The sequence below is a fragment of the Crocodylus siamensis genome, chromosome 4, assembly GCF_052110815.1.
Source record: "Crocodylus siamensis isolate JL-2025a chromosome 4, ASM5211081v1, whole genome shotgun sequence".
NCBI lineage: Eukaryota > Metazoa > Chordata > Crocodylia > Crocodylidae > Crocodylus > Crocodylus siamensis.
The window spans coordinates 103527356-103553810 of NC_143398.1; the positions used below are offsets into that span (position 1 = coordinate 103527356).

The following is a 26455-nucleotide window of genomic DNA, read 5'->3' on the forward strand; positions in this document are numbered from 1 at the left end:
GCTTAATGTGCATTAGCCTATTTTAATGCACATTAACTACATAGCACAGTTTGGCCAATGCACATTAAAGCACACGTGTAGACACACTTGTCCTTCACACTTTGCTGTTGTATTTGGCCTGCTGAGTCATAGAAATTAGAAGTAGCAAAACACCTGTGCTTCTCTAAGCCTGCACACAACACTGTTCTAACAAGTTTACACTGTTTCCAGTTTCACAGCTGGAACATGCAGAAATAACTTGGGATCTCTGGGATGTTGAATATATAGGCAGACCAGAGATGCTGTACTAGAGGTGACAGAAATACCTAAAGTAGATAGATGTTCTCATTACCCACAGGTACAAGAATGTGCTAGGAATAAGTCCAGACTCCTTGGTTGGTGTCACGCTGTCATGTAATTAACACAAGAATTTCCTGCTGTGTTGCTGTCCTTTGCAGAAAGAACAGGTTTTCAGCTGAGACCAGCTGCAGGACTACTGTCTTCTCGTGACTTCCTTGCCAGCCTGGCATTTCGTGTCTTCCAGAGCACACAGTATATAAGGCATTCCTCCTCCCCTATGCATTCCCCAGAGCCGTAAGTAGGATGACATGGCATAAACTAGCAGTACTTGGGGGATGGTAAGCAATACACCAGTGATTCACAGGGTCCATCTTGGTGGCCCCCAGAATGAAATGATTTGAAAACTATGCTTTTAGGCAGTTAGGAGAGGAGGACATGCATAAGAAGACATGCTTCTTTTTTAAGGTCATCTGGAGAAGGAAAACGCTAGAGGCCATTTGCTTTAATCTGTTCATTTTTGCTGCATTTATCATTCCTTGAGTTCTAACACTGTATCAGGTTATGCATTCCCTGCTCTGGGAAGGTCGCAGTAAGCAAAAATTCTCTTTCATGGATGTGATGGGCTAGCTGGCAGTGAGTTAGCCCAGGGGTTTTGAAAGGACAAAAGATGATTGGAGGACTTGGGATTCCCTTTCCTCACCAATCAGGCCCCAGAGACTCACCCTCCATGTCCCCTGTTTGGCCCTTCAGGTCACCTGGAGGGGGATAAAAGGGGCAGTGCAGCTGACTCAGGGAAGACAGTGAGGGACCACAAGGAAGGAGATTCAAAGAGCTGGCAAGAGCTGGGCTAGCTGGGTGGGACCAGTAGCCCCAGAAAGCCTGAAGGAGTGGGACCTGCAGGCAACAGTTGGACCCTCAGCAGCGCAGTGCGTGGCTGGCATGAGAGGCTGCCTGCTGGGCTCCAGGATTCCCTAGGAGAGGCTGTGGCCAGCAGGAGAGGCTCCCTTGCTCCAGCAAGGATCTGAGCAGCGACCTGAGGGGTTCCCAGTTCTGCTGCCAGCTCCTCCAGTCGGAGGCTGGGCAGCTCAATGCAAGGCCAGGGCTCTAGGAAGGTCAAGGCCCCTTGCAAGCAGGCATAGCACCAGCATTGGTGGCTGTGTGGTAGAGTGTTTTTACCTACCACGTGGGAGATCTGAGTTCAAGTCCCAGCTGTGGTGACTTGGGGTGAGTGAGCTGACAGGGAGAAATTCTTCTTGCAGTGGAAAGGGGCCATTATGTTTTTCCCCCTTTCTCTCCCTTCAGGTACCTAGGCCCTATATTCCTTGTCGTTTGACATTTTGTATTTTGTGCCTTTTATATTTCACCAACCAGTATTGTTTGTTCTGCTGTTTGTGTTTTACATTTTGGTTAACCCTGTCTCTTGTCAACTGGATGACTATGTCTATAATTGTTAAGTGTCTAACCTTTGTTGAATCCTGCCCCCTTGGGGCACTGTAGTGTCCCCTATACCTCCTGGTTTATACTGGTTATGTTCCCAGTATTGTTCTCTCATTAAAAGGTACATGGTTAAGTCCCCATTGGTGGTTTGGCTCTGCTCTATAGGGGGAGGAGAGTCCCTACATTTCCCACAGTGCTTGTATATCTGCTTTGATCCTTTCAATTGGAGAGGGGGTACTTCTTGGGCAACCGCCCGGGTTACAATGGAAAATTGTAAGGCTTTGGTAGTGGGTTTTGTTCTGCATCAGGGCAAAACGGGGACCTTTCAAAAGTGTTTGAAAAAGTGACTCCACCCTCATCCTACATTAACCCATTCATTAGGACAGTCATCTGGGATGTGGGAGCTCCATGAGATGACCTGGCTCTGTCTGACTCAAAACATGGGTTTGAAACTTGGTTTCTTATCCCACATAGCTGCCAAATTTATTGGCTATGCTGGGGTAGACATTTTTGTTTTGGAGTTTCTGTTTAGAGACAGTTTTGTTGAACTTGAACATCACAGGTTGAATGCTAAGACATCTAATGTAGTTCTAACTAAAGTCAGTGGGATTTGGGGCCACTCATATTTTACTTTTATTATACGTGCTCAGGACTTGGCATGGTGACTGCTGAGAGGCTGCACAGGTGGAGCATATTTTGAGGAGAGAGATAAATGTAGAGAGGGAAGTGTGGTAGCACCCTGTAAGATAGAAGGAGCTCCAAACTGCATGGGAGGAGTCATAGAGGGGGAAGGCACCGATACAAAAGATGAAGAGCAAAAAGACAGAGAAGAGATGGGCTGGTGGGAATCTCAGAAGAGCACATGCAGCAGGAAGTGGGGTAGCAGGAAATGAGAGCAGAGTTGTAGGCCCAGAACAGCAACTAGCACAGCGAGCTGTTATGCATGTCTCCAGCAGAGTTTACTAGATTTACACCAGCTGAAAATCTTCCCCACAGATTTTTTCATTTTTTAAGACAGCAATTAAATTTTATGTGCGGATGGAGTGGGGAGAGATTAGTAGTGAAAGAGCAGATAAGTCATGCTTGGAATTGCTCTTTAGGATAAAACTGTTCTTTTTTTAAATGATAAAAATGACTTCTCTTCCAGTGACTGCTGCCATGAGTTGTTGGGTCACGTTCCCATGTTAGCTGACAAAGAATTTGCCCAGTTCTCTCAGGTAAGAAATGCTTTCTGCTGATGGCTTTGGACTGAAGAGTGCAGAAATTCCAGTAGCAATGAGTGCCCTGAAGAACTGCGCACCTGAGACATGTACTGAATAGACACTTCTGGGGCCCTTCATATGTCACAAAAACCAATACCTCTAAGGCTTCACTAACAGCTGCCATTATAATCTAGGCTGAGCCTGTTCCTGTACCTACCAGACTTGGACTGTGATTAATTATGGAGAAACTCTCTCTATAGTACTAGACATACTACAAATAAAAGAATATTTTAAAAAAGTAGGAAAATGACCATATAGCCATTTCAGAATCACCAACTGTTGTTGTTTTCCCTGCTTAGAACATAGGATCACAAAGGCTCATGGTGATTTAACTGAATGACATCGAGTGCTTTTATGGTTGAGTTAGTTTCATGGAAACTCTTTTATATTTGATCCATCATGAGAAAATTAATAGTAAAGTCACCCTGCTTTTGTTTGTTTGTTACTATGACACAGTATCCAGGGCTTGAACCAAGAAGCAGCTCTAGGGAATACCCATCCTTGAAAAGATGCAGTTAGCTTAATAGGGAATATACAAGGGAAGAAGCAGAGTTTTCCTGGTGAACCTCTGGTGCTGAGAAATGGCCGTAATCTTTTGAAGTACCAGTGGGTCTAAGTCCAGCCCCCAGTCAAATTAGTGGGAGGCAGACCTAGAATTCCCATTAATATGGCAGCACTACAATGTAACTTGTATAATAAGCAATTCCAGAGATGCCTTTGCCCAGCTTACCCAAGTAAATGAGCCATCAAGGGAACTTCATTATCCCTAGGAGTTCTGCCTGTAGGGCATGTCTGACTTGAAGTTTTTTACTCCATGACTAACACAGGTTCCTTGGTCCAACTCTGCTGCTCTGTCTCCTTAATTAATACAGGGCAATTCAGTTTTCAGAGTTACCTAATTAATACAAGGCAGAATAAGCTAGCCTCTTGAAACTCAAATCAGGTTGTTTCATGCTTATAGCCAAGTTTCTGCTGCTGAGAGGATGGCAGTTGTCTTAGCCAGTGCACTTATTTCCACCTGTAACAAGCTACTGGATTCTTTTCTGTACAGTTAGGGATGGAGTTGGAGAATCTGAGAGTGAAGTATCAGGAACAGGAAGATAGGAGCCAGCTCACTGTGGGAAAAGGAAGAATAGTATGAGGCAGGAACAGAAGCAGAACACAGGCAAGTTTTGGGGAAGGCAGAGGGGGCAGACAAAGGAGAAGTGATTGGAAAGATAAGGGTGAGTAGGTAGGGGGTGGAATTGGCTTGGGACCTAGAAGAGGGCTGGCAGATGGGAAATAGATGATCTGTGCACTGGCTAATCATTTAGTGGGAGCATCCTAGACATGCTCTAGTCCAGCTGGATACATTCTGTCCTAGTCACGAGGTTTCTCATTCTTTAGTGAGAGGGCATGTGCAAGGGTCAACAACAGGCCAAGAACTGGTCAAAATTAGGCCAAGAATGATGTTGGATTAAGCACTGTTGGGGATCCACAAATGGTAGGCCTTCTGGAAGCCATGGAAGGACATGTTTATTGAAAAAACAAGAAGAGCTAATTCACATTGGAAATGTGGCAAGTCTTCTCCCTTCCATGCTACATTCTTTCTGGTTAACCAATAACACACCTGTGATAATACTTTCTTGCTTTAGGATATTGGACTGGCTTCTCTTGGGTCATTGGATGCTGATATTGAAAAACTGTCAACAGTAAGTATAAGCTACATTTTAATATCCAAGCTAAAATGCCAGCGACCTGATTTCCAAAAAGTTCTGAGTACCTGCCCTTTGAAGATCTGCCTTCCCTTTCACACTTCTTTAGGTGGGCACCCAAAATGGAAGCAGCCAAAATATTTTCTCTTAACTTTGTCAAATTCAGATTGCAGTAGTGCATATGCTGAAATCCATATTTTTGTAGGACAGAACTTCAAGCAAGTGCTTAAATATTTCCCTGAACAGGAGGAATGTATTCCTGTCCCAGGGTCTTCATGCAGTTTGAGCTACAGGGAGGTTACCAATTGATGTCATAGTCACATAACTCTAGCAATCAGGCTAGATACTTGCATCCCAATATTAAGAGAAACCACTACTAGAAGAAAGAATTGAATTTTGTATAAGCAAAATTAAGATGCTAGATTATCCATGCATTCATGGGAGTCACAAAACATGAACACTATTAAAAGCAGTTGCAGGGGATCTACTGCTATTTCGAAAGTGTGGCCTAGTATATCAGGCCTGGTCTAGGATTTCAGAGATTTGGGTTCTAGTCTTAGTACTACCACTTGCTTGTAAGGTGACCTGAAGCATCCTTGTGCCTCTTTTTTACTATATCTGTAAAAGTAAGGATAGTAGTGATTAGGGCTGTGTGAAGCTTTGGTCCCTGGTTTGATTTGGCGGAGATTTGACTGGATTCGGTGGCTGAATCCCTAAATCTGAATAGAATCAGAGGACCCTTTAATCTCTTTGAATCAAATTGGAAAGATTCGGTGATTTGGACATAGACACAGCTTTAAATGTTTTTTCTACATACCTCAAGATACAGGCAGTTCATGGATGCTGGGGCAAATGGAGTGTCCCACAGAAGCGTGAGGGTGGGGGGTGGTTCCCCACCGCGCTCGGCAGCAAACCCAGAAGTGGACCAGAAGCATGTCTGGTCCACTGGGGAGTGCGCTGGAGGGCCCCCCCTGCCTCCTCCTCCAGCTTGGCAACTGGTGCCTCCTGGGTTGAGGGGGGGCACCTGGAGTCCCCCATAGCTGATCGTCGAGCCAGGGGGATGCGGGGGGGCACCCTGTGCACTCCTCAGTGGACCAGGAAGTGGATCGGAAGTACTTCCAGTCCACATCTGGGTTCACTGCTGATCACATGGAGGGCTCCCCACACTCCTGTGGGACGCTCCATGTGCCCCAGCATTGCAGTGTTCACAAGCTGCACTGGTACCTTAAGGTATGCAGAAAAAACATTTAAAGCTGTGTCTGTTTCTGAATAGCTGATTCTCCAAATCAGTTTCAAGTCTTCAGATTCAGATTTGGCTGAATCAAATCAGGGACAGTAATCTGAAACAACAAATCAAGTCACTGTCCCTGATTTGGGCTGAATCTGAATCTGAATCCAATAGGGTCTGCTTCACACTCCCCTAAATACCTCTTTTGTTAAGTATGGTGAGGCCTATTGATTAAGAGTGCCATGTAAAAACTAGGTCTTAACAGTGGGCTGGCACTAAGACTACACAAGTTCTCTAGGACATCACAGGGCCAAATCCTGATCTGGAGTAATTCAGCATAGCTCCCCTGAAGTCTGAATTGCTTTGCATCAGCTGAGGATCCGTCCCCTGAGGACTGAATGCACCAGTCATTAGGGAATTGACTACCAAATTTAATCTACAATAAAGAGACTCAGCTGGCCTACAGACTGCCCCATCTTATCTAACCACAATTGTGTTAAGTAGTCTGGGGCCCATGTAGTAGAAAGTACAATACAATACAGCCATCTGCAACCCAAGAGTGGCATTTTTCCCCCTTTAAACTGTCTAACCAGTAGGTTTTGGTATTTATGCACAGTTGAAGATTCCATTTGACACATAATCTGGCACCTGTAGACAACTGCATATGTATCTGAACCCAACACCAGAGACAGACCCCACTATATGTTTTAGCCCCTGTATCTGTGTGGTTAGACCACTCATTTAGGAAAGTAGAAAACCACTTTTTAGCCCTATTGCCTGAACCTACAGCTGTCTGAATTCTAAGCACACCATCCTAATCACTATGCCACAGGCCAGGCTTTATTTGGCCCATTTTTGAACAATCCTTTTGAAGCTGAACCACTTGCATCTCACATTTAAGAATCATTGGAAAAAACTATGGAGGACAGCCCAGAGTGGAAGCTTTTGTTTCACTAGGAGCCAGGCTCCAGACTAAGTCTCTAGCTCTCCAGGCAAGTGCCCTAACCACTTAACTACTGGAGGCTAAAACACAGCAGGCCTTTCTTCCTGAGTCCAATACCTGATAATTATAGTACTGGTCTACCTGTATTTTTGGGCCTTAAATGTCACTATGCACTCACAAGGTGTGTGCACACATGGCTGTATTTGTATGTGGCTACTGTGTAACCATGCTCAGCCTACACATGTAAAGCCCACATAGCCATATTGCTGGGCAGCAGAATTGCTACTTGTGTGTTAATGCCAAAAAATGCTGCTCAGCCAACTAAAAAATTGTCACTTAGATGACCAAAAGGAAATAGATGGCTACCCAGAGGGTGCATCTACACAAGATGCTTTACTGCTTAGCAAACTAATTTGTTGCATGGTAAAGCATCACCGTCTATACATGTGCAGTAATTACGACACAGTAGACTAATTTACTGTACTGCCAGATAGTCCTGTTAGCTACAAATGGTATCCAGCATTACAGTAAATTACTGTGCTTAAATACAGGTGTAGATAGTGACATTGGGGTTAGTTTGCTCCAGCTCAGATTGAGCCTGAGTACATTCAATAGCATTAATTTCATGTGTAGACACGCCCTCCACTTATATTGGCCAAATGTAACCCTGTACACACCACTTTTGTTACTTACACAGATGTTAGAGTCCATTTCTACCTGTGAAGCTATGGCTGTTCCTTCTGGCCATGGATACTATGTGGAGAAGGATTTCCTGATTAGGTATATAACTGTAAGCTTCCATTAATGTGACTGGAGAAAAAGAGCATGATTAGCTACCACAGGAGGTATGTTCAGCCACCTTTTAGCTCTGTAGCCCAGGCAGAAGGAAAGTGAGGTCCTAAGGCTCACCCTTACCCACAGAGCTTTTGAACTTGCACTTCCCAGCAAAGTGCTCTTACTACCAGGTAAGGCCAATGCCCAGTACTATCCAGCTGTTCTCCTGAAGTTGGGAAGGTACATAGCTGTAGGAGGCAAGTATAGTATTATAAAAAATTAGGGTTGAAAGGGACAGCAGGAGGTAGTCTACTCCAACCCCCTGCTCAAAGCAGGACCAGGCCCACTAGATTATCCCAGGCAAGGCTTTGTCTAGTTGGGTCTTAAAAACCTCCAAGGCTGGAGATTCCTCAACATCTCTGGGGAAATGCATTCCAGTGCTTTACTACCCTCCTAGTAGAAAAAGTTCATCCTACAACACGTGAAAGGGAGCAGGGCTCAGTGAGATAGACACTGTCCTGGAAGGAAGGATGCCTTGTATTCTGGCCCCTACCTCAAAGCCTTTTCTGCATCTTGCAGAATAACATGAAGAGATAGCAGTAGGACAGTGTCTGCTCCACTGGCAGTAGGGAAAGCAGCCAGGGTGTCTTCCCTTCCAAGGCACTTAAGCAGCTACATTTGGATGCATTAGTACATGTAGATATGTAAAGATGAAATATGATTTGTCCCTGTAATAAGGTTACGGTCTCAGGGGTGGCTGTTGTCCCCTGGTGGCTCTGTGACAGTCCCTGCTCTGCCCCTAAAGCACCATCCCATCTTGCCTGCTATGCCTTGATAGAAATAGTCATAGATAGGGAGGCTGCCCACAGACCTTAGCATAGCTCCAGTTCCACTGAACCTATGCTAGGGTCTGCAGCACCCTAGTGGTCATCAGTGGTCCTCATGCCCCTTGCTGAACCTTACTTAGTAGCTGTGCCACTGGAGGGTACCTCAAGCCTTACGGGCTAATTGCTTGGCTTCAAATCTTTCCCTGCACTATGTCCCATGCCTTGTGGGTGTTACGGTCATCACTGTTGAAGCTTTGGTTTTCCCAGCCTCCACCCCTTTAGTCTGGCTAGGCCTTCTAGCCTAGGCCCACTGTATTGGACCTGGCTTTGGGGCCCTAGCTCATGTTTGTTTCTTCCATCACCATCCCCTGGTCCCTGTGTGCCGGGCCCCTGCCTCACACTATGCCTACTCTAGGCTCAATACTCACCAGAGCCTTGAGCCTGCCCCTGGCTGGGCTTAAGGCAGTTGCGTTCCCCTTGGGCACTAATGGGATCTCCATAAACCTCCCCTACTCCCAACTTAACTGCCAGTTCAAACACAATGTAAACATAAGCTCCTGAGCTACAACATAATATAGAGGAGCAAGAGCCCCCTGTCCCTTTAAGAATGTAAGCCTTCACTCACTAATACAGCATCCTAGGCTCCTTGTGAGCTCCCCAAGCCCTCACTGTTCCTGCAGGCAGCAAAGCAGTAAGCCCAGCACCCCTGGGTGGCTCTCCTGGACAGGGGCTCCTTCCCTAGCAGCTGCCAGGGAGAGACTCCCCTGACAGCCCCAACCTTGGGCTTATATGTTCCCAGGGCACTGCCTACATCCATCAATCCATCAGTGAATGCCTGTAGGTGCCTGCCATTTACCCCATTAGCCTATTGCCCTGACGCCCTGCAGTTTTGCTTAGCCTGCTATGCTCCCTGGCTGAGCTGCTATTATCTTAAAGTAACAGGAAGCTCCAGGTTGTCTGTGTACCATCCCTAATAATGTTGCCATGCGATTTTTAGTAAAACAAGCTCTAAAATACCCTTTAGTTCACCCAGTTCTTAAGGTTCATCTGTCCATTTCTACACAACTGGTGTGACCATGACAGATTGAAAGCTGTCAGCACGCATGCCTGATCTGCCCACATTGCCCTATACACTACATTGGATTACACTACAGATATTAGGGTCAAGAAAAACCAAACTAACCCGGCATTCTAGAAGTGACACACAGGGAAACTTTTGGAAAAAAGTTTGGCTTGTTCTTTCCTTGCATAGGTCCTGTTGCCTCCTTGCCCTCCAGCTTATTGGGAGAAGGTGCTGAGTGTACAGACTCTGCCTTCTGTGCCTGCCTTCTCCCCCTGCACCTTTAGAGGGAAGAGATAGCAAAGGGCTGTGGGGCAAGGTTACAAACCTGTCTGTAATGTAGCAACAGTTTCAACTGGCAAGGTCAACCAAGGGATACACCTGCTTGTTTTCTGAAGCAACAAAATAAAGATGAATCTGGCTTCATTTTTAAGTGAATGTCACTGCTAAAGCAGGAACAATTTAAACATTCTGCTAATAATGCCATCTAGAGAAGTGCAGTAGAGATATTTATAATTTATGGCCTGAGGTAGCATGTGGTCTGCATGGGTTTTCATTATACCTTTATGGGGACTCCTCCAGCTCTATGGATCTATTGACTAAGATGCAACTGAGAGCTAACATGGCTCAATGTAGTTTGTAACATCTTTCAAAGCAAGGTGAGTTGGGAGCAGACATACAGTAAAAGAATAATGTCCAGTTTCCCTATAGTATGGACAGAGTGACTTCATGTTTGAATAATGTAGTTTAAATAAGGATGTGGATATCTTCTGAAAATATATACACTTGTTTAAAAAAATAGCAAGAAATTAAGAAAAGTGTAATAAAGGGGAAAAAAACAAAAGAGCAACAGGGCAACAAGAAAGTTACAATAATGGGAAATGATTGCTTATGGGGATGGTGGTTTTCACTAAATGTTCTTTCTTATCAGCTCTATTGGTTTACTATTGAGTTTGGGCTCTGCAAACAAAATGGATCCATCAAAGCTTATGGGGCAGGACTCCTTTCATCTTATGGGGAGCTTAAAGTAAGTAAAATATGTTTTGTTTTGTTTTTTATTTCTATAGTCCATTTTCTAAACTTTTGTGGAAAAAAATAATAATTATTCCTGACATCAAATATCATGAGGATATTTCTAAAACCACCTGAGTGTCATGTTCAAAAGCTTTCCTTTTTCACTCTTCACTCCTAAGGGAAAAGTGGATATTCCTTTTTCTCCTGCAATGGACACTACAATATGGATAGAAGTATTGCTGAGTTGTGCCTGTCTTCAAATGAAATAGTTAACATAGCTCTGAAGACTAAGCATACTTGCGTGCAGTTATACTGCCTTTATTAAACCTTCGCTTGTAGAAACTTGGCTTTCCCCTGCTTTAAACTAGTGTAGTTGTCCCTGCTACTCACTAGAGGGCAGTATTAAACCTATTAAAAATTTTGCACGTTTTTGTCAATGAATACCCTGAATTTTCACATGATTGACTATCATAAACTGAATGTCAGAGAGCTGTAATATCACTGAAGGTGGCAAAGATGAATTTTTAAGAATTATAAATTCCCAAATATTCTTTAAAACTGATTCTAGCCTGGAACCTCTCTCATTTTATACGAAAACACGCACCAGTTATCTAAATATAGTGCAGTGTATTAATGCAGGAGGAAGAGAAACCAAACCCTTGTTGGAGGTATAAAGTATCCACTTGCCTAGGTCCATTATTTGATAGTAAAGCAGCCATTTACTTCTTGATTTGGTGAAACACTTAATTGCTTACTTAGTTTTAAGCACATGAGTAGTCTCATTGAAGTCAGTTGAACTACTCAGATACTTAAATGTGTTCTTATGTGTTTTACTGGGTTGGAGCCTTAGTAAATGCCAAAGGTAACATTGCACTCTCTTAAAGCAACGTTATAAGCCAAAACTCTTCATGGAAAATTTTAACATTAGACAAGTAGGGGGATATATTCTAGTACAGAACTGTGAGAGACCATGAATGCAGCCTGTGTGACTATAGCTAGAAGGTGTTTGTATTGCTACCTCATTCATAAACATTGCACAAACCTCCCCAAAATTCATTGATGAGGCGTTGCAGCACTCTAGGTAAGAGTATGGGGAAGGCAAGCTGCCAGCTATATGAAGACATTTGCAAGGTTTTTTAAAGAGCTGCCAACTCGATAGGAATCAGATGTTATCTACATTTTAGCTCCCAGTGAGACTTCTGGCACTGGTTTGCTCAAAACACCTGCACATTGAATAACAGGTTTGGTGTGCCCATTGAATGGTGCATGCTTTCAGGAGCTTTCCCTTGTCTAAGCCTGGAGATCCTTGCTGATTAACACTGGGTGTGTCTACACAAGATGCTAAATGCACAGTAGATTAATTCTCCTGAGCATTAGTGCAACCAGCAAAAACTGTGATAATGCACAGTAGAATTAGTCTACTGAGCATTAACATCACAAAAAAGCATGCAGCGGCACTACTGCATAGTAGTGCCAATTAAAGCACATTAAGTTAGTACCTGTAATTAGATATACTAAACTTAATGTGCCCTAATTATGGTGCAATAAAGAATGTGTAGATGGGCCCAATAATATGTAAACCTGTGTTACAATAAGGTACTGTGCTCTGTTGATGCTTGTGTCAGAGGTGTAATTGGGCAGTACCATGTCTTGAGCAGTGGCAACTTTGGTTGTATAGGCATCAGCCGGAGGTTTGCTGCTGCAGGGGAGAAAGTCACCTTTTTTTTGCCGCTGACATGTGTTGAGCAGCTAAAAAATCACCAGCAAAATAGCAGATGACATCTCCTTTCTGCAGTAGTGAACTTTCAGCTGCTCTTACACTGTATGCTGCTATTGCCACTCTGTTCCTCCACAATGCTGGCACCAGAGCCACAGCAGGTAAGGTACAGGGTTCAGATGGAGGAGAGGTGGGGCTAGGAGGATGAGGCAGTCCCCTCCGCTCCTTCTGTCTCTCTGCTTAGGCATGCCCTACCTGCCCACCTATCCTTACACTACTAATGACTGTTTTAAAAGCTTTATAACAGCAGTACATGAATCATCTATATAACATTGAACTTTCTGTCTTTGAAACAATAGACCAGCGGGCATCTTCATACATTAAGCTCTGATATCATATGTTTGGTTTCGACTTATATCTGTTTTAGGAGAGAGACAGTGAGATGTTAATATTTTTAAAGGTTCCTTTTTCATGTGTGATGCTCATAATCAAGAGTTATGAAGATTATACTGGATTTAATTTATTTTTAAAAAAAACCAAGCAAGTCCATGATCAAAACCTGGACTGGAACAAGAGTAAGTATTTGTTTTGCCTGCTTGCCCATCTGAATACTTGCTGTCTTTAAATCAAATTTATTTGGATGTTAAGCAAAATACTAAAGGATAATGGCCCTCTTGTTTCCAGATATTTATGTTTTGAGGCACCTAGGCCAAAGTTCAAAAACTCAGCAAAGGTTAACTAGTACTTCTACAGTGTGGCCTCTAGGGATTTTGACAAAGCTTTAAATGTCTTTTAAGAAATTAATCACAATAGAAATTCCAGTTACAGTCCAAGACTAGGTCTGTGCGTAAGAGAAATGGAGTTAATGTATGGCCTTTGTTGTAAAGGCCAGAATTACATCTGCTGTTTAACTGAATGTAGAAAGCAAGGCATCTGGATCACTCACAGTGCTGCCTTTCCCATTAATGCAAACTGTGGAATCAGATATCACCTCCTCCTCTGCCAGGTTGTTGAATTTTGAATCTGTTGAAGTTATATGTTAAAGACAAACATTAGTTTCCAGCACCTGGATCAGAGCATACCAGAATCTGTGTTTTCTCCATCTTTCAAGCTCTGGATTAAAGCCCCCTTAGTGGTAGACAAACATCTGAAACAGGAATGGGTGGGAAGGCATACTCCTTGGCAGCACTTTCAAGAGAACTGGGAAAGTGGCCTACAGACATATCCAATATGGCAAGGTGGATCACCCAAACTCTTACATAGTAATAGTACCCAAATAGAACACCAGAATGAAATGGTTTCCATTCCTACCTGAGGGTATTTCGGGAGAGTAAGTTCATCATTGTGATTGAAAAATATCAAAATGATAGATAGCAAAGGACTTGTAAAGATGTGACAGACTAAAGCAGTGCTGCTCAGTCTTTGGGTCTTACAGGCCAGATGGGTAGTACGAGGCTTACCCATGGACTAGATTGGGCCCCTTGCTGCTCCTGTGTGCTGAGATCAGGCCCTGAAGCCCCAGGCTACCCCTACCTGGCCCTGTGCACTAGGGTGGGGCCCTACACCACCCTGCACACCTGATTCAGTATGCAGGGCCATGCTCTGTGGCTTGTGGGGCTCCCCACAAGTCCAGAAATTTGGCAGCATTATTTCTTACCATATTTTCAGATCTGTGGTGATCCCTGCAGGCTGGATAACCTAGTGTTAGGGATCAAATCTGAACTTCAGGCCAGGAGCTGAGCATCCATGGATTAAAGGATAGTTGCAGAAACATCAATCTGTTTCCACGAACTCAAGACCACTGAGGTGTCACTGGAGCCTGGATCACTGTCAAACAATTGCTGAATAGTGATGCTTTGCCCTTGTGTCTGTTCCCAATCATTATTTCTGGTAGATCTAGCATTATGAGGTCTGGTTAATGTGCTGTTTGACTTGCATTTGGTTACCCTAAAGGGTAAATGACAAGTAGTCTTATGCATATTCAACTGGTTAATGTGAGGGATTTTTAACAGCCAAAAAAAAAAAAAGACAACTTACTTCAGTTGAACCATTTTATTCTATTCTACACATATTTTTATAGATCACTTATTATCAGCAGTATTTAGGTCAGTGAAGCCCAACCTTTTCACCGTGTGAGCTGGATGGGTGTTTTTTGGTCCATCTTAAGGCTAGATCTGTCTGGGGTGGGGGGTAAGGGGAAAAGGGGTGGGAGGCTGGCCGTGATCTGGCTGCACAGAGGAATAGGTATAGCTCAGATGAGGTTTAGGAAGGTCCTTTGCTATTGGAAGAACAGGCCACAGTCTGAATGACTCCCAAGAAAGTTCCGTCTCCCCCACAGATGAATTTCTTTTGATTATGAAAAATTTGAATCTTTCAGATGTACAGATTTGTCCACCATTCATTCCACAGTTGTAGCTCCCCTGGGCACAGGCTGTGGAATGCTTTAAATATGAGAACTGAGATCTCAGCATGTTACCACAGAATATTAAATACTTGTGTAGAGAGTGAAGGGCAGGACTGATGTGCTCATGGTAACTCGTATTGCTGAGGAGACATACTGGAGTGTTACATGCTTGCACTTTTGTAAGTCTAGTGGAGTCACCCCCAAGTATTACATATTGCTATAATCCAGTTCTGTGGTAATGATGAGGTATGACTAACTGAGGTCAAGTCACTGGCTGGCCAGATGAGACGGGGATTCCTAAAACGGAGATGATAACATATAATACCACCATATGAATGCCTGTCAACAAGAAATACAAGAACACTCCTAAATTATCAACTGATATGACTAATTGCAGGCATATTCTTTCAACTAGAGACACCTACAGTACAGCTGTGGACACTTCCAGAATGTTTTCCACCTACCTCATCTCTGTCTTGCTCAAGTACAGCTTCAGCCAACTGCTTTTCACTCAAGATCTGATTCCTTCCAAGTTCTGGGTCATTGTGGTGGGAGTGATTGGGTCATAGGTGATGAAGGATAAGGAGAGCTGTATGTCATCTGCCTCTTGCTGGTACTTGAGTCTTTATCACTGGACTCATTCACCTAGTGGTAGCATGCAGATGTTCAAAAAGAGCAGAGAACCATGTTTGACTTGAAGCTTAGCAGGTGAGGTGAGTGACTACTGGCCAACTTTGCTTCCTTGAACTGTATGAATAATCCCAAAACAACTTTTAGCTTTCCATTATACTGTATCTGTCAGCTGTTTTGCATTACATAAAATACTCCTCATGTTAACACTTAGGCTGGACTCTGTCCTACAACATGTAACACCTTGTACTGTACTTTTGGCAGTATTCAGTGATACATATCCTTCCTCTGCAGCACAGCAAGTCCTTCATTTCTCTTTACTCTTCCAGGCCATCAGTTTTTCAGCAGAACTTCCCACTGAAATCAAGGATAAGTTACGCCTAAATACTGATGGCAGAGTATGGTCGTATGGCTTGCAGGCTCCTCAAGCTCTTCCATATTGTTTCACAAAGCTTATAATTCCCACAGCCATATGCTTGAGTATTACTAACAAGCACATTTTAGACTTCATAAGTATTCTCAGATGTGTATCCTTATATTGTGCAGTGCAAATGATAGAACTGGGAAGAGCAAAGTCTACTCAAATTTTATAATTTCTTTGGCCAAAATATTAGGCAAGGTCTGCAGTACTTCCATAGCAACCTGGCCTGCAAGTTAGGGTGAGATTCAAATTATTCAGAATTCAGATAAGGTTCTAAAGGGAACCTTAATGAAACTTTTGTATTTCTCAAGTCAGCAACTTGAACTGACTATCTCATTCAGTGTCATTGGCTCTTGCAATTTTATCATTGTGTGGGACTGTCATAATATGTGGTGTTTGTCTTAAAGCCCCAGCTCATAGATTTAGGAGAATCTCTGCTTTCATTTAAAAATGTATATTTATGTTGCAGTTGAACAGAATGATTGCTGTCTGTATTGACATATCCAAGATAGCATTAAGGTAACTAGCTTAGGCCTCAGTTGCTATCAAGTTATGGCAGCCTGGGTTTTCACACAGCCTGCAAAAGCACTCCCCACTGTGACCAATGCTGAGGCAGCTGCTGCAGTGCTGCATAGGTACTTGAGCCAGGTAATTTAAAACCAGCTCAGGCATGTCAACATGTTACAGTCACATCTTTGTCCTGCAGAGGAGGCAGGCTGTTTGATTCAGATTTGGCCAGAATTGGAAACAATGATTCAGTTTGTTGATTTGGATCACTGTCCCTAATTCGATTCGGCTGAATCCAAATCTGAAGATTCAGTACTGATTCAGAGAATCAGCGATTCAGTCATAGACAGAGATTTAAAAGTTTTTTTTCCTACATACGTTGAGGTAGCAGGTGTAGCTAATGATTGCTGCAGTGCTGGGGTGCAAGGGGCCCTCCACATGCTCAGCAGCAAACCCAGAATTGGACCAGAAGTACTCCCGGTCCACTTCCAGGTCTGCCAGGGAGCGTGCTGCCCCCTCCGCCCCCCGGCACCTCCCTAGCTCAGCGATCGGCTGCAGGGGGACCCCAGGTGCCCCCTCAGACCCAGGAGGCACTAGTCCCCAAGCCAAGGAGACGCAGGGTGGACCCAGAAGTGGACCGGACATGTTTCTGGTCCACTTCTGGGTCTGTTGCCAAGTGCGCTGGGAGCCCCCTGCAGTTCTGTGGGACACTCCATGCACCCCAGCATCACAGCATTCATGAGCTTCTGCTGCCTAGAGGTATGTAGAAAAAACATTTAAAGCTGTCTCTATGTCCGAATCTCTGAATCTTTCCGAATCTCTCCCAATCAGTTTTGGAGGGGTCTGATTCAGAGAGATTAAGGGGTCCTCTGATTAGATTCAGATTTGGAGATTTGGCCACTGAATCAGGCTCAGTTTCTGCCAAATCTAATCAGGGACCAAAGCTTTGTGCAGCCCTAGCAAGCATCCTTGGTATTTAGAAAGAAATTTTAGATCCTTATTTGGTAGGAGGCAAGTGACTCAAAACTGGATTCATAGCTCAAATATCAGAGAGTGCCAAACAGAGGGGCTGATGGTCGAGGTGATATCTTTTATTAACCCAGCTAGATACAGTAAAATCCCTGTTATCCAGCATTCTACAAGCCAAAATACTTTATTAACTGGAATTTCTGGCTGGCTGAATGGACCTAGGGCGGGAAAGTTCATATGTGGCGGCGGCTACCACCCACCACCCTGTGTTGTTGCCGCTCTGGATGTGGCCGCCACCACCCCCTCTCGCTCTACATTATCTGCCTCAGATAACCAGAATTTTTACATAACTGGCACCTGGCATTTCCCACTCATACTGGATAACAGGGATTTTACCGCATTTGCAAAAAAAGTCTTTATTTGCAAGCTTTTGGGCATACTTGCCCTTCTTCGGGCATAGAAAATGCAAAGATTGTAAAATTTATCCTAGGTGGAAATAAAAATTCATATTTCACAGGAGCGCTGAAGGTGTTGTAAGATCTCCTGGTTGGAAAAGTTCGTTTTGTGCCAATTAGCCTCAGATAAAAATTAGAGCCGCCCATTTAAATTTAAGACTCAAGAGAGTCTCTGACCATTTGTGGTATTGTCAGCTTCAGATGCTCAAAACCGTAGATTATTTATCTGTTTCCTGATAATATTCTGCTGACTGGAGAAGAGTCAAGATTTGCTGTGATTTCAGTGATGCTCAGGAGTTTCTTGCATTTTACTCTAGTGATATCCCAGAGCCAAGTGTTCTTCTAGTGACATGAGAAATTCATTAGACTCTGTTGAAGTTCTTCCACCAAATGATATATTTCTGGGTTTCTATATTCACTGAGGCCAAGTTCTACCTTCAGTTACACAGGCAAATCTTCCACTGACTTCCATGGGAATTGTGTACACATACCTTACGACTGAATTTGGCCCTCAGTGTTCAGTCTTTATTTTTGTTTAGTAAGCGAGTTTGTGGCTTGTGCTTAATTGATATTATTTACCCCAGAGCCCTTGCCGGTGGTGTAACTAGGGTGGGGCAATCGCCCTGGTCATGATCACTCTGTTATGGCAGGAAGGGGGAGGGAGAAGAGCTGCCACCAGCAGCGCCATGATCATGATCATCCTGTTGTTGCTGCACCACAGGCAAGTCCCCACTGCCCCTGTGCCCCAGGGACCCAGCTGCATTGCTTTGCCGCTGGTCCCTGCTAATTATTACTCTGCATTTCATGTTTATGAAGGGAGAGACTTGGTTTTGCTAAAAAAGATGTGGCATTCTCTGCAATTCTGGCTGTTACCTTGCTTTTGTTCACTCCCCCTTCTTCAGTAGATTTGGCACTTTAGAGCCAGATTCTTTGATCCATGTTGCTCTACTTGAACTGATGAAGTGGTGCAAAAGGATTGGACAATAGGGAGGCACTAGATATCCTCTTGGGAACTATTGCCAGCTGGTATATGTATTAGAGCAACCTTTAGGCTGCTGTGTATTACTGCAGGGCTGGGCAGATAGGCAGGGAATGTGTTGACTGTCCCTCAGTGCAGCCAAAAATCTGTGCTTTGGTACATGCGATGTAAACTTCAGAGAAGGGGTAACTTGCAACAGTTTTCTTTTCTTGTCAGTACACTATCCAGCATGTATATCCATGAATTCCATTTAACTTCATCATTAACATCCATAAATACAATTTTAAATGGTTTCAGACTCTGAATTTGTTTCTACAGAAGGGCTATAGTGCACCCATGTGACACCGCTTTAATGTACGAAGCACAGTTTATTAAAATAAACTTTAAACTATAATTGTAGTTCCCAGTAATTCATCATGAGCCATCCCCAATAGATTCTAGATTCTTAATCAGTATATTTTTATTCATTTAATTCTCATTTTTATTGTTGCTGCTGTTGCTTTTTCTACAGTATGCTTTATCAAACAAGCCTGAGTACAAGCCATTTGATCCAGAAGTGACTGCAGTTCACCCATATCAGGATCAGACCTTCCAGCCTGTCTACTTCATAGCAGAAAATTTTGAAGATGCCAAAGCCAAACTCCAGTGAGTATGGTGTTGCTGCATTTTCTTCATTTACCCCAGGGGTTGGCAACCCAGCTCAGGTTTCAGGCAACTGGGCACTATGACTCAGCCACCTCTGCCACTTCTCCCTCCTGTCCAACTGTGGCACACCAGAGAGAAAATTCCCCATCTGCCAAGGTCCTGAGTGCCCAACTGTGGTGCAGGGCAGACAATGCTGCCAAATCCATGGTTCTGTGGGTGGGATCCAAAAGCTCTGTGGCTCGGAGTTTGATGACCCCTGAATCAGGTGGATACATCAGGCCAAATCCTAATCTTCAATGCAGAAAACACAATACTGTATTCCTGCCACATCTGGTATCTATGCCAGCAATGGTTTTGAGAATGCTGAAGCCTTGGGTCTTCATTCAGCACAGCTTTAACTACAGAACCAGTTCTATTAGTGGACACCAGAAGGCTTTGTTCCCACAGGACAGGGGAAATAGATAATAGAGGTTATGTACTGGGTCAGGGAAGGCATTGGTCATAAGATGGGACACCAGTCTAAATTGCCTTCCTAACTCTCCAGATGAGGCTGTTGTTCCAAGGTTCCCATGGCATGGTTTGCTGTTTTGGGAGTGATGCCAGGCTAGGCATAGCCTTAGATTACAGTGTTCATGTTCAGTTATTAATTTCGTTTTCTGTAAACATTCTGCTAAAAAGTCACATGGCATAATGATTTTCAAGAGCATATCTTTTAGTTAAACCTGAACAGAAATTCACAAGAAAAAGGAAAACACATTTCTTTGGCTTCAGGACTTTTTCTATGCCATATTTCCAAGACCCACTATAGCTGTGTTGCAGCCTCTGGAAAAGTCACAAGCATCCTTTGCTGAGCCACCTAAGTTCAGAGGTCACTATTAGCACCTACTATAATCATAGAGGCTGCTTAGACATTAAAAAAGTGGCACTTTAAACTCAGTGCACGTCTGCGCTGAGCCCAGCACATGTCCCAAAGAAGGGTTGCTTTAGTTGGATCCAGCTTGCCCAACGTCTGTGTAGACTGGGAGCTTTAGTGGGGCTTTTTTGGTGCTTTTATCTAATAGCTGATTCAGTCAGATATTAGATAAGTGCTAAAAAGTCCCGCTGAAGCACATAAGCTATGCAGATGCTGCACAGCCAGGTTGAATTAACGTGCTGCTGTTTCTTCTGGTAAAGTGTGTTTTGTTTTGGGTTTTTTTTTCTATAATCAGTCATAAATTCCAAATGGAAACATTGCCACAAATGACTGGTATCACTGTTTTGTTCATTCAAAGGACAGAGGAAAATATTCTGGGACCTGTAATACATACATACCATTTTTCCTTCTCTATATGGATGGTTATCATGGCTACTTCTTATTTTAAATAGAAAAATAACTGAAAGGGTGTGCTCCCCTCCTGAATTACTCCAGTTCAGTACTGGCCTAACTGGGCACATCTACATGTGTGCTTTACTGCGCAGTACACTAATTTACTGCACAGTAAAGCTTCAGTCTCTACATGTGTGTAAACTAATTTAAAGTACTGTCGGATAGTCCCGTCAGACACAGGTATTATCCAGCAGTGGAGTAAATTACTGTCTTAAATGCACGTGTAGTAAAAAAGTGACAAATTAGACCGCATAGATTATGAATATAGGTAAATAACGTTTGGACTTGTGGATATATCATTTTCCCCCACAGAAGCTATGCTTTGAAAATCCAGAAGCCTTTTACTCTTCGCTATGATCCATTCACCTGCAGCATAGAGGTTCTGAATACACTCCAGAAAGCCAAGACCATACTCAGACAAATGCAAGAGGACTTGAAAAATCTCTGTTTTGCTCTTGAAAATATTTCTTAAAATTTTGTTAGCCAGTCTGAGCCAGTGCCAACACGTCTGTGGATAATTCTAGAAGTTACTGACTTAGTGGTGAAAATGCAGCTGTATGTAGATCCCTAACCCATGAGTAACACAGTCAAGCTAGTCTCTTCTAAGTAATTTATGCCATTCGGTCTTAGTCACATTAATAACTAGTTCTAATATGTTTCTGTGGAAAAACAAGAACAAAATCCTGATTTTGATATGAGAGAGAACAGTGTGCAATATATATATTAGTTATTATTTTACCTTCTCATGTTTGCTAATACTGTATAGAAAGTCATACCACTGTCCCAGGCCTGTTTAAATGAATGGCACATAACTCTTCTCATATGTGACTTGTAGTTGACACTTAAATGACACAAACCCCAAACTGTCAGGCTTGATAACTCTGTGAAGACATCATATATACAGTCATATATGGGCCTGATTCTGCTATATATTTCAGACTGGCATTTCACTCAATGGCTGTTGTACACTGCTAGGTAATCTAGTGCTTTATTCAAATTCTATTGAAGTGTGCCAAGTATTGTCCTTGGACAAAATATAATCCACAATATTTGTAAGCTGGGACTGTCTCCTTTTGGAATTTAGAGTTTAGACTCTAACGTGTTCAAGTCCCACAAGGCAGAAGTCCAAGGATTTGATTAATATTTGAATTCTGGGACATTTTACAGTAGGATTTTCAAAGTAGCTCAAAGGAGTTAGACCATCAACTCCCACTGAGTTACTATGAAATGTGGATGCCTAAAACTCCTCAGTCCCTTTAGAGATATTAGCCTTTAGGTACAATTTTCAAAAGTATCTGTGTGAGATAAATACTGAAATCCCATTTCCAAAAATGAGTTAGGCACTTGGAAACCTGTCCAAATTAATCATAAAAGCATAGAAAAGTAGGATTGGAATTATAGACTCATAGAACATTAGAGTTGGAAGGGACCTTAGGAGGTGATCTAGTCCAACCCCCTGCTCAAAGCAGAACCATCCCCAGCTGTATCATCCCAGCCAAAGCTTTGTCTAGCTGGGTCTTAAAAACCACCAAGGATGGAGATTCCACCGCCTGTCTGGGTCACTTGTTCCTGTGCTTCACTACCCTCCTAGTGAGAAAGTTCTTCCTAATATCTAACCTAAACTTCCCTTGCTGCAACTTGAGACCATTGCCCTTTGTTCTGTCATCTGCCACCACTGAGAACAGTCGCGCTCCATCCTCTTTGGAACCTCCCTTCAGATAGTTGAAGGATGAAATTAAATCCCCCCTCAGTCTTCCCTTCTCTAGTCTAAATAAGCCCAGTTTCTTCAGCTATCCTTATAAGTCATGTGCTCCAGTCCCTTAACCATTTTCATTACCCTCTGCTGGACTCTCTCCAATTTGCCCACATCCTTTCTATAGTGGGGCTCCTAAAACTGGACTCAGTACTTCAGATGTGGCCTCCCAAGTGATGACTATAGGAGAATAATCACATCCCTCAATCTGCTGGTAATGCTTCTAATAATGCAGCCCAGTATGCCATTAGCTGTCTTAACTATAAGGAGACACTGTTGGATCATATTCATCTTACTATCCACTGTAACCACTGTGTCCTTTTTTGCAGAGTTGCTGCTTAGCCAGTTGGTCCCCAGCCTGTAGCAGTTCATAGGATTTTGCCGTCCTAAGTGCAGGACTTTGCACTTGTCTTTAGTGACCATCACGAGATTTTTCTTTTGGTTCAATCCTCCAATTTGTTGAGGTCTCTCTGAATCCTAGCCCTACCCTCCAGAATATCTACTACTCCCCACAGCTTGGTGTCGTCTGAAAACTTGCTGAGGGTGCACTCTATGCCATCTTCCAGGTCACTGATGAAAATATTGAACAAAACTGGCCCCAGGACTGATCCCTCGGGCACTCCATTCGATACTGGCTGCCAGGTAGACATTGAGCTATTATTGACTACTACCCTCTGAGCCTGATGATTCAGCCAGTTTTCTATCCACTTTGCAGTCTGTTCATCCAACCTGTACTTCCTTAGCTTGACTTCAACAATGTTGTGGGAGACCATACGAAAAACCTTATTAGAGTCAAGGTATATCACATCCACTGCTCTTCCTACATCCACAGAGCCAGTCATCTCATCATAGAAGGCAATCAGGTTGGTCATGCATGACTTGCCTTTGGTGAATCCATGCTGACTGTTCCTCATCACCTTCTTCTCCTCCATGTGCTTAGAAATGGATTCCCTGAGACCTGCTCCATGATTTTTCCAGGGACTGATGTGAGTCTGTAGTTCCCTGTATTCTCCTTCTTCCCCTTAGAGATGGGCACTATATTTGCCCTTTTCCAATCATCCAGGATTACTCCAGATCCCCATGAGTTTTCAAAGATGATGGCCAGTGGCTCTGCAGTTACATCAGCTAACTCCCTTGGTACCTTCTGCATTCTGTCTGACTCCATAGACTTGTATACATCCAGCTTTTCTAAGTAGTCCCTAACCTGTTCTCTTACACCTGTTGGCCACTCACCTCCTTCCCAGACTATGCTTCTTCCCAGTCTGGGAGCTGACATTGCCTGTGAACACTGAAGTGAAAAAGGCATTGAGCACTTCAGCCTTTTCTGCATCCTCTGTCACTAGGTTGCATCCCTCATTTATTAAAGGACCCACATTTTCCCCGATCCTCCTCTTGTTACTGACATACTTGTAGAAACCCTACTTGTTACCCTGCACGTCCCTTGCTAGCTGCAACTCCAATTGTGCTCTAGCCTTCCTGATTTCATCCCAGTATGCTCAGCCAATACGCTTATATTCCCTAGTCATTTGTTCAGGCTTCCACTTCTTGTAAGCTTCCTTTTTGTGGTTTAGTTTACTTAAGAGTTCCCTGATAAGTCAAGCTGGTCTTCTGCCAGACTCAATAGTTTTACTGAGCATTGGGATGACTCATTCCTGCACCCTCAGTTAGGTTTCTTTAAATTATAGCCAATTCTCTTGGACTCCTTTCCCCCTCAGACTGGCCTCCCAGGGGATCCTGCCCATCATTTCCCTGAGAGAGTCGAAGTCTTCTTTTCTGAAATCCAGGTTCAGGTACTTTGCTCCCTTCCTTCCTTCTTTTCCTCAGGATCCTGAACTGAATCATCGCATGGTTGCTGTTGCCCAAGTTGCCATTAACTACTACATTCTCTACCAACTCTTCCCTGTTTGTGAGCAGTGGGTCAAGAAGATCATGGCCTCTAGTTGGCCTCTCCGGCACTTGCACTAGGAAGTTTTTCCCAACACTCTCCAAAAACTTCCTGGATTGCCTGTGCACTGCTGTATTGCTGTCCCATAAGATATCAGGGTGACTGATGTACCCACAAGAACAAGGGCCTGAGATAGGGTTACTTCTGTTAGCTGTTTGAAGAAAGCCTCAGCCACCTCACTCTCCTACGTATAACAGATACCCACAATAACATCATCCTTGTTGCTCTCCCCTCTGACAACAGATGCTTTTAGCAAACCTATCTCCAGTTTCATCCTAGAGTTCTGAGCAATCGTACAGCTCTTTTACATGAAGCATGACACCTCCTCCACTTCTCCCCTGACTGTCTTTCCCGCACAGTTTGTACATATCCATCCATGACAGTGGTCCAGTCATGTGAGCTACCCCACCAAGTCTGTTATTCCAATCACATCACCATAACTGTGTGAAGACTTTCAATTCTTTCTGCTTGTTTCCCAGTCCCCATGCCTGCATGTACAGGCAACTGAGGTAACTAACCAATTGTCCTGCTTTTTCAGGAAGAATGAGGTGGCCTCCCCTGTTGCCCCCTCCTACTTGTGCTTCCTCCAGGTCACCCACTTCCCCACTTACCTTAGGGGGTTGGTCTCCATCCCCCAGTGAACCTTGTTTAGAGTCCTCCTCACTAGGTTTAGCAAGCCTGTGTGTGAAAATGATCTTCCCTCTCTTCATCAGGTGGATCCTGTCTCTTCGTAGCAGTTCTTCTTGGAGCAGCCTCCCATAGTCAAAGAACCAAAAGCCCTGCTGGGCACACTATCTGCACAGCCATGTGTTGATTTGCAGGATGCGTCTGCTCCTGCTCATGCCCTTCCACTTGACTGGGAGGATCAAGACAACAATCTGAGCTTCTGTCTCCTTCACCCTTGCACCAAGAACCCTGTAGTCACTTTTGATCTGCCCAGTGCTCCCCCCTCTCCCCCAGCATTATCAATGGTGCTCACATGGATGAGCAGCATGGGGTAGTAGTCAGAGGGTGCATCTACATGAGGCGCTATATTGTTGTAGCAATGAGCTATGGGGATGTAGCTCATTGCTACAGTGACGTAATGTTGGTAGGCCTGAACCATGACGCTGATGCTACTAAGCAGTAGCAATGAACTACTGTGCAGTAGGGTCAGAAACAACCTGTGTGCCATTGGGACTGTGCAGTAATGGCTATTACCGTGCAGTCATTTAGTACTTGCTAAAGTACTAAATGCACAGGCAGCGGTGCACAGGCAATCCAATGCTTTAGCAAGTACTAAGTGCCTGTGCAGTCGGGGGCACATGTAAACATGCCCAGAGTGCTGGATGAGTCTCAGTAATTCTTCCATGACATCTTGGATCCAGGCTTCGGGCATGCAGCAGACCTCCTGAGACAACAGGTCAGGCCAGCAGATGGATGCCTCCATCACTCACAGAAAGGGTCCTCAGGAGGTCATTTAGTTCAGCCCTCTACTCAAGGCAGGATTATCCCTGTTTAAACCATCCTACACAAGTATTTATATAACCTGCTTGCAAAACCTCCAAGGATGGAGATTCTACAACCTTTATGTGTAGGTTGATTTAATGCTTAACTACCCTTAAAGTAAGAAATTCCTTTCTAATAGCCAGCCTAGATTTATCTTCCTGTATTCTAAGACCCTGGCTTCTTTTCCTTCCCTGGATTAACAGAGAATAATCTATCTCCATTCTCATTATAAACACTACTATATACCACCACAGCTCAATAGCCTGTTAACAAATGAATTTGAAACAAATTCAAATTGTTGAAAGATCCTCCCCCTCTATGCGACACTGGTCAGGCCGCAGTTGGAGTACTGAGTCCAGTTCTGGGCGTTGCACTTCAGGAGGGGTGTGGACAGCAGTGACAGGGTCCAGAGGAGGGCCACTCGCATGATCCAGGGACAGCAGAGCAGGCCCTATGAGGAGAGGCTACGGGACCGTAACCTGTTCAGCCTTCACAAGAGAAGGCTGAGGGGGGACCTGGTGGCCATCTATAAACCTTACTAGGGTAGACCAGTGAGGAATAGGAGAGACCTTGTTCCCCTGAGTGCCTCCCATAGTAACAAGGAATAACAGCCATAAATTGTTAGGGAGTCGGTTCAGACTAGACATTAGAAGGCACT

General features: G+C 43.9%; 1 protein-coding gene across 1 annotated transcript in view; it reads left to right on the forward strand.

The window, feature by feature from the left end:
• LOC149866265 (tyrosine 3-monooxygenase-like) overlaps window positions 1–21083 on the forward strand; it is a 42974-nt gene extending 21891 nt beyond the window's left edge. Inside the window, exons 7-12 of the mRNA XM_090041595.1 lie at window positions 438–573; window positions 2864–2933; window positions 4613–4669; window positions 10436–10531; window positions 19112–19245; window positions 20924–21083. Coding sequence (XP_089897721.1) covers window positions 438–573; window positions 2864–2933; window positions 4613–4669; window positions 10436–10531; window positions 19112–19245; window positions 20924–21083 — 653 coding nt within the window. The remainder of the gene's footprint in view (window positions 1–437; window positions 574–2863; window positions 2934–4612; window positions 4670–10435; window positions 10532–19111; window positions 19246–20923) is intronic.
• Window positions 21084–26455: the final 5372 nt, after the last annotated feature.